Source organism: Podarcis gaigeae (assembly GCF_964106915.1).
Source record: "Podarcis gaigeae genome assembly, chromosome: 1".
Lineage (NCBI taxonomy): Eukaryota > Metazoa > Chordata > Lepidosauria > Squamata > Lacertidae > Podarcis > Podarcis gaigeae.
Genome location: NC_139678.1, coordinates 42,249,590 through 42,258,516, shown reverse-complemented (window position 1 = coordinate 42,258,516; position 8,927 = coordinate 42,249,590). Strand labels below are relative to the sequence as shown.

At 48.1% G+C, this 8,927-nt stretch overlaps 1 protein-coding gene across 1 annotated transcript; it reads left to right on the top strand.

Moving 5' to 3' along the window:
• Window positions 1-826: 826 nt before the first annotated feature.
• Window positions 827-7,903, top strand: ANKRD63 (ankyrin repeat domain 63). The gene has a single exon (XM_083745517.1). The coding sequence runs from the start codon at window positions 4,343-4,345 to the stop codon at window positions 5,165-5,167; it is 825 nt and encodes a 274-aa protein (XP_083601643.1). The 5' UTR covers window positions 827-4,342; the 3' UTR covers window positions 5,168-7,903.
• The last annotated feature ends 1,024 nt before the right edge of the window (window positions 7,904-8,927 follow it).

The following is an 8,927-nucleotide window of genomic DNA, read 5'->3' as shown; positions in this document are numbered from 1 at the left end:
GGATTGGAGAGGATACATGGTGCAGCAACCACTGGATCCATCGCCCTGCTGCCCCATAGGGTGGATGGCAACTAAAGGTAAAGGTAAAGGTAAAGGTACCCCTGCCCGTACGGGCCAGTCTTGACAGACTCTGGGGTTGTGCGCCCATCTCACTCAAGAGGCCAGGGGACAGCGCTGTCCGGAGACACTTCCGGGTCACGTGGCCAGCGTGACATCGCTGCTCTGGCGAGCCAGAGCTGCACACGGAAACGCCGTTTACCTTCCCGCTGGTAAGCGGTCCCTATTTATCTACTTGCACCCGGAGGTGCTTTCGAACTGCTAGGTTGGCAGGCGCTGGGACCGAGCAGTGGGAGCGTACCCCGCCGCAGGGATTCGAACCGCCGACCTTTCGATCGGCAAGTCCTAGGCGCTGAGGCTTTAACCCACAGCACCACCTGCGTCCCTCGGATGGCAACTAGTTCATTCTTAATTATACCAGCTTCAAAGCTGGTCAATGGTTTTGCGGGGGGGGGGGGGGAAGTGACTGTTCTTCAGATCAACCACCTCCCCCAACATGTTTTGTTCTGGACTCCACCACAAGCACAGCTTTCTGCTGCAGCAGCAGGAAGGGTCCCAGTGGTGGCTGGCTAAGTGAGGGATCCACAGCACCCTATATCCTCCTCTTCCATCCTCCCAGTGAGCACAAGATTGTTCCCTAATAGGCCAACTCTATAGGCAGGAGAAATATGCAAACAGCAATTTATCCTCTTTTCTCCCCCCCCCCCCCACCTTCATAGACAGAAAGGTTGCTATAGTTTGTTTTGTAGCAGGCTGGAAAGGAGCAGAAGGCACCTCACCTGATTGCTGGCTTATTAACTTCCTCGTAATTATTTCCATGACACTTTCTCCAAGAGCTTTACAAACACCAGTAAGGAGCCAGAAACAGATGCCTTAAGCAGAAGCTATTGCTGCGAGGAGACTTTTCAAGCAGTGCGGAGAGTCAGGCAACCAAAACGCCAAAAGCAAATGCCCAGAAAAATACCCACTGCAGCGTTAGAAACTCATATATATAAGCTAGGCACCAAATGGCTCCTTAAACCAGGGTTACAGTTGCCAAAACAGAATGTCTAGTTGTCATTTGGGGGCCAGTCAGCTCAAAAGTCGTATTTTTCAATACAACCTTTAGGTTCCTGAAATTTGTTCCGATTGTGGGGATAAAATATAATGGATAGAATTCTACAGGATGTGTTACTAGTGTGTGAAAACAAGATCCAAGGATCCCCAGGCATGCACCTCCAGATGGTGGAGACGTCAGGCGCCACCTTGGTGCCCAGGCAGCCTCACTTGGTCCCATGTGGCTTATAGGCACCTGATACCTGGCCAATTTTGAATGCTGGCCCACCAGAATTGATGTGATGCTGACACTGTTCTCATGCTCCAGGCACTCACAGTACAATCCTTTACATGCCTGCTGCGTTCAGTGTAGTTTACTCCCAGTGTATAGAACTGAAGCCTGAAAGTCTCCAAAGCATAGCCTTAATAAGAATGGCTAGAACACTATTTTTAAAATGTTTTCATCCCTGGTATGTTGGTCCAAGTCACAGGACCCTGCCAGGTGCTGCTCAGCATGTGGGCTCCACCAATTCACCCTAAAAGGTCCTGCATCTGATGCTAGTGGTGACCTCTGGCCTTTAGCATCCTACCACAAGCATCCCTTTGCATCTGACTGCAGTCATGTGCTGAAAGCTGGTGGGCGCAGAGCTAAGAATTCACCAACAGGCACTGCACACCTGTCATGAGTATCCGGCTGCTGGAGCTGGTTCTTGACACAGGGAAAAGCTGTCTGGCAGCAGCGGCACAACATCTGCTTGCTGGTGGGATGGTGTTGCTTGGCCCTTAGAAACAATGATTAAAGAGGAAAATGCAGCACCTAACATACAGGGGCTCCCACTGAGTTGGTAGATTACCATGCATGTGGAGGTTCCTGCTGAATCTAGCAGGGGACAGAGAACAAGGGAAAACCTCAGTTCTTCTTTAAAATTAAAAAAACAGTTTCTAGACCTCGTGGGTAAGTTTGCCATTGGCAACTTGGCTGGCAGTAAGAGCACAGGGCTCTGATGTTCAGAGGTGGGTCCACTGCCTGACTCAAGCTGCAAACTCATGCCAGCAGCTGGTGTTGCCTAGCCATGCTCCCCAACACCCATGACATCTCGCTTCCTGACATGAGTTTTGTGTACTTTCTGTAAGCCAGATAATTGACAGATAGATTCAATTTATGCTGGATTCATCACTAAAATAAAACTACACTACTACTTGCAAAACAGCTTGAATTTCTGCCTTAACCTAAGGCAGGGGTAGCCAATGTGGTACCCTTCAGTGTTGGTGGACTACGACTCCTGTCATCCCTGACCATTGGCCTGTCAGGAGCTCATCCTACACTTGAGTAGGACCCTGGCAGAGACACATGCCCGACTTGCATGTTCTCTCCCTCCTGGTCTTTCGTTCGGGAGCTTCAAAAGATTTCTTCAGCCCGAACATCACAGCGACCAATGCCAACAGACACCGGCACACTTAGGGATCCGCAGTGTTCACAGTTTGTGTAACCGACCTCAGCAACTCAGCATTTTGGCTAATCTACTTTATTTACATATAAACATACATGGAGAACTGCAACATGGCTCCCTCTCTCTCTAGCATCAGTCAGCAAAGGGAATGAACAAAGGAAATAGTCCCACTTCATCGAAGACAGTAACACAAACATCCTGTCTCCATCACTTCCCACTCTGTGGAGTCAAAACATACATTGTCATATGAAAGACAACAGTCCCATGACTGCAGTCACGGAGCAGGAATTCTAACATGGCCATGCTGGCTGGGGCTGATGGGAGTTGTAGTCCAGAAACTCCAGAAGCTCATGGATCTGCCTCACAACAGTGGGAAGCTGGTTACAAAGCTTGGGAGCCATCATCAGAAATGGGCTCCTTTTCACCTGCCAGAATGGGTGGGCCAGGAGAGTGGTTCACCCAGTCTCTTATAGAGAGATTTATGCCTTAATTCTTTTTATGTATGAAATGGTTTTAATTGTTAAATTGCTTCAATTACTTTCATATGAAGCCATTCATAAATGGATGGAAATAAATAAATAAATGTTCAGGCTGCAAAACCTGAATGCTGCAAAAGCAGAATTTTTGAGAAGGCAGCATAGAGATGAAATGAATGCAACTCTGGGCTGGTTCCTCTGTGTTTGCTGCATTTCACAACACACAGCAGAAGGTGTGTACAGCCTCCCCTGTAAACCACTGACTTTGAGGTCATATGAAAGGATATGAAGATTTCACCTAGGATGGTGCATTTGCTGCAGGCATCCAGGAGCACCTGCAGGAGGAGGTAAGTACAAGGCAGTCAGGGCAATCGTGGACCACTTTGGATTGTGGATACACCCCTTCTTGCACTGATCCCAGTATTGTTACTAACCATCTGCCCTGCAGGAAAGTCGAGAGCAAAAGACCCGCAGGAGGTGCGTGGGCTACAGGAACTGAATGTACTGCATATACACACATCTGATCCTCTGACAAGCTCATGCAGGAACAAAGGGTGAATTCACACATGCACAGTTGATGACTGTAACTTTACAGCCACCCAGAGCGTCTTCACATCACCTTAACAAAATAGTGGTCAAAAGTCACAGTTCAGACCTTCTTCACCCCGTGATAAGAACTATCAAGTGTTGTGCAGATAGATTCTGTCCATGGAACCACACACTATCAATGGTATAACCCTGAGCCCTGAAAAAGTTGGGGCATAAGGATCCCCCAAGTCATTTTCCAGGGGGCTGGACTTGATTATCCTTTAGGTACCTTCCAACTCTATTTATTTATTTTATTATTATTATTTTCACGTCTTCCTCCCTCCCTGAAGGATTTCACAAATCGGAGAACACCACGCGTGTCTTGCTTCAAAAAAAATACCGTAATTCCCCGCATATCTATAGGACAAATACCATTCCAGTGTTCTTCGGTTTTTAGACTGTTGTCACAGTCAGCCAATGGAGATATGGACCTGCCACCTTGAACCAGTCACACGTCACACCATTGAAAGCACACTAATAACAAGGACAGCGTATCGAGCGCACGACATTGCCCTGCCTTATTCGAGGTGGGCGGGGAGGAGCTGGAGGGGCTCCGGGAACCCTCGACGACCCAGCCCCGCCGCCCGCCGCCCCAGCGCGCAAATCGGAGAGCGGAGGTGCCTCCGTGGCTCTCTCTCTCTCTCCTGACACTCCAAGGCGGCGATCGCCATGGCGACTTGAGGCGAGGTTATAAAGCGGCTCCGGGTAGCCGGCGCCTCGAGTCGCCGTCGGGCCATGAGCCGCGCGGGGTACGAGCAGCAAGCCATGCTGCGGCCGCGGGACCTGGGCCCGGGGGCGTCGACGCGCACTTTCCTGGAGGCCATGAGCGCGGGCCGCCTGCACCTGGCGCGCTTCGTGCTGGACGCCGTGGACGGCACCATCGTGGACTGCCGAGCCGACCGCGGGCGCACGCCGCTCATGCACGCCGTGGCGCTCAAGGACCCCGCGTGGCGACTGGCCTTCGCCCGGCTGCTGCTGGAGCGCCGCGCCGCCGTCGACCTGCGCGACGACGCCGGGCGCAGCGCGCTGAGCCTGGCCTGCGAGCGGGGCTACCTGGACGTCACCAAGCTGCTGGTCCAGTACGGCGCCGACCCGGACGCGGCCGACTCGCGAGGCTGGAACCCGCTCATGTACGCCGCCTGGCAAGGCCGCGCGCCCGTCGTCGAGTGGCTGCTGCGCTCCTTCCGCCGCCTCGGCCTCTGCCTCGAGCGCGCCGACCGCTCTGGCCGCACCGCGCTGCAGCTGGCCGCCAGCGAGGGCCACGGGCGCTGCGTGAGGGCGCTGCGGGCCTCCGGAGCCTTGATCCTTGAGCTGCCCGAGCCGGCGGCGGCGGCCCCCGGCGACGGCCCGACGGCCCCTCGGTCGCCTCGCGGGGACGGCGGCGCTCACAGGCGGGAGCAGGAGGACGACGACGAGGAGCAGCAGCAGCAGCAGCGGGGCCCAGACGCCGCCGCAGCGCAGCATGGCTCCGAGGCGGGGAGAGGGGGCGCCTCGCTGCGAGGCCGCCCGCTGATCCGCAGGGCCACGGCGCCCGACTGCCAGAGCCTGCTTGGCTACTAGGCGGCGAGGGCGGGAAGCGCGCGTCCCCTCGGCGCGGCCAGCTCCCACTTCGCCTCGCAGGCGTTGCTTCTGCCCGCGGATCCAGCCTTCGTCGTCGGGTTCCGACTTGTCGGCCGCTTTGTCAGCGACCATTTGGACCATTGCATCGTTGCCCGCGGGCGGATTCGGAGCGCCTCCGCACATCCCGAGGCTCTCCCGATTTCGTTGAACAGCACAGGTGTTAGCATTTATTTAGTTGAAACAAGTAGCAATGTGCACTGTAATAAGGTGCGATGAATGGTGATTTACTGCTTTCTCTAGTCAAGAATGTTCTAGAATGATTGGGCGTAAGGGTCTCGTCGATTTCAGGAAGAGGGTCGAAGTGTACTTCCTTTAAAATCAACCTAAAAGCACAAAATGTCATTGTCACCTACAACATTCATCAGTTTCCGTTGCCCGACTGGAGTGTTGTTGCCAGAGCTATCTTTGCCCATCTCAAGAATTTATGTACCGTTTGGGGGCAAATCTTGCAAAATGTGCGGGTGGAAAATCTCAGGAGCCTAATCCATGGATGACAAAGTACCATTTTGTCAAACCCTAATATCTTCCAGCTATGAAAAAAAAATATTGGTAACCTATCTCTGTATAGTAAGTATACAGAGAACAGCCAAGTAAAACTAATGGTGAACCTGGCTAAAAGTGCTGAAAGGTCAGTTCAGGGCATGACAGCAAAATAAAATTTTTGCATTTTCTGAGTATGCTTCTTTCTGTAATGAGTGAAATGGATCAGTGGTCATTTTGGTAAAGAACAAAAGTGTCAATATGATGTCCAGATTGCTACATTTTCATGGCAGTTTCTGTAAGGGCTTCTGAAGAAGATTTTGCACCATGTCTGATTCTTAGGAGATGCTTTCGTGTCCACTTATATCTGTGTGGATTTCTTTATCTAAATGGAATTGCACTCGTGTACATTGTCTTTGAATCCAGCAAGCCTTAATAAGATAGAAATTTATTTGTAACTAGATGCCGCATTTGCCTGAAATGATTTCAGTGGAGTGCGTTGGGATGTTTGTGGCCTTTCACTTTTTGTGGCATTTTTTGTTCAAGTTTTATTTATTTAGTGACACTGCATGAACTCTGAAAGTAACGAAGGACAAACAAGGTGTGAAATGGGAGTTGTGTGATCAGATCAGCTGTTATTTAGCCACAGAGGGGGGAAATGATAAGGGCTCATACTGTATTGTCCCTGTCTCCCCAGCCCCCTTCTGTGACTAAGGTAAAGGGAAGGTAAAGTTAAGGGAAGGTAAAGGACCCCTGGACAGTAAAGTCCAGTTAACAGCGACTATGGGGTTGCGGAGCTTATCTCACTTTCAGGCTGAGGGAGCTGGCATTTGTCCACAGCTTTGACCAGACAGCTTTCTGGTCATGCGACCAGCATGACTAAACCGCTTCTGGCGCAACAGGACACTGTGACGGAAGTCAGAGTGCACGGAAATGCCGTTTACCTTCCTGCTGCAGTGGTACCTATTTATCTACTTGCACTGGCGTGCTTTTGAACTGCGAAGTTGGCAGAAGCAGAGACAGAGCAACAGGAGCTCACCCCATTGTGGGGATTTGAACCACCAACCTTCTAATCGGCAAGCCCAAAGAGGCTCAGTGATTTAGACCACATCGCCACCCGCATCCCAGTTTCAACTGGATGAGTTATTGGAACACGTTGTTGGTGTTATTGCTTTATTTACATTTTTTTTTTTGTTAGTTAATAGTATATTATTTATTAGGTGGTTGTTAATGTATTCAGATATTTATTTATTTATTGTTGTTGTGGAAGGTTAACCCACCTTCCCTGGTATAACAACTCCAATCCAAATTCTGTTTCTTCGAACAGCTTTTAACAAAAGAAAATTACATTGGGGAATCCAATCCTGGATTTCTCAGGCCCACTGAATTCAACAGTACTCATTTCTGGTTAGACATGGTTTAGCATTGCAGCCTTACTGTCTGGCAGCAGCTCTCCTGGACTCTCAGGCAGGGGGGTCTGTCTGCTACATCACTTGCTACCTGTTTTTTTGTTTTGAGATGTCAGATTTAAACTGGGATTGATTTTTTATTGCCAATACTTTAAAAACACACACATGGTGGTTAAGTTTTTGAAGATAGGAGGGCAGTGCACTTGAAAAGCACATACTAACTTGGAAAATTATTAGCAGTTTAGATAATAGTGCATGATCATTTTCTTTCATTTTCCTTTCATAACATCTTTGTAAATTGTAGTAGTACGGTTTTCCACTTCAGAAAGAGTGTTGAAGCTGCATTGGTGTCCATCTGATGAGTCTGCAGCTGATCCCCATCTATGAATTTCTTAGAGCCAGGATTCTAGGAGTTGCATTTTAGTAGCATTGACTGCACAATTCAGAAACACATTGTAAAGCTTTGATCCAGGCCATTAAAAGGGATACTGAGTGCAAAATGCAGTGTGTAGCAATAACACAATGTCAGTTCCATACCCACTGTTCCAACATACTGGCTTTATTTACTGGCAGATGCTCTCACTTGTATGCATTCAGTGTTGAACTTCTGTTGTCTACAAAGACTGTGACTTGTTCCTTTTGTTTCTCTTTTTTAAAAGCACATTGTGTTTACAGCAGGATGGACTCAGAATTTTCTTCTTTCAAATGTTGGTTTGTTCTGGTAAAGGGTTATGTAGCTTATCAAGCTGACCTTCTACAGAATGCAATAAAACTAGTTTCTTGCTAATTGTATGGCTCTTTCTTTCTAAGGAATCCATTGCTGAGTAAACATTTCCCCCTGTCTACTTTGGCGGATTAATATTCCACAGCCTTTAAATGTGTTGTAGGAAGAGGAGGTTATTGTTTTGTTTTGGTTATAACTATTTATTTTGTGCTTTTATCCTGTATATTTATCTTGTGAACTGCTCCGAGATCTTCAGATAAAGGGAAATATATAAATTTAATAAATAAAATAAATAATACAATCAGATTATGTGTCCTCAGAAATGACACCCCCTCCCTTTTAGGAATTCAGTGGCAGAGTAACCTCCATATTCATTTTGGGATTACTTTTTGTTTTCATCAGTCACAAGTATGAATGGAAGGATCTGTCCATTTCATTTCTCTCTGTTCCATACTTTTCCAATCTTAAATTCAGGTTATCCACATTTCTGCAGCAATTTGTGATTTTTTCCCTTCAGCATTTTAGTGCAAATTTCTCCTAATAAACAAATTTTGGTCTGCACTTTTGACTAAGGTGCACATTTCTGCAAGCGATTTCTTGTAAGACGCATTTATGTTATTTTTCAGCACACTCATTTTTATGCACTTTTGTACAGATTGTTTAATTGGAGAACTGTATTGCAAAATTTGGATAGATGCAAATTTCAAAGGATGGCTGTGTTCTGGTCTTCATACCGTTTCAGAAAGTGCAAATTTGGCTCTAAAAGCTAGGTGAATTGAATGTCTCCCCCACCCCTAGTCACAAGCCTTTTTTATTTTCAGAAGATGGTGCCCATTGTCTGCTACTTGGGTTGGATTTTGTAGTTTAAATTCAAACTTTTATGTTTCTGTACAAATGATTTATAGGCACATTCTAGTAAGGTAGTTGTGTGACGAAGGCCACTGAAAACAAAGGAGTTCCACTGATTTACATGGTGTTTGCCATGAAATGCTTTTGCTAGGTTGTGCTCTGTGTTTTTTCTGTGTTTGTGCAGCCAGAGAAGCTTCTTGGCATCTGACACATCTTCAGAAGAATAAGAGAACATTGA

Excerpts from the sequence above, each read along its gene's own strand:
- ANKRD63 (XM_083745517.1), top strand. The coding sequence starts at position 4,343 with ATGAGCCGCGCGGGGTACGAGCAGCAAGCCATGCTGCGGCCGCGGGAC.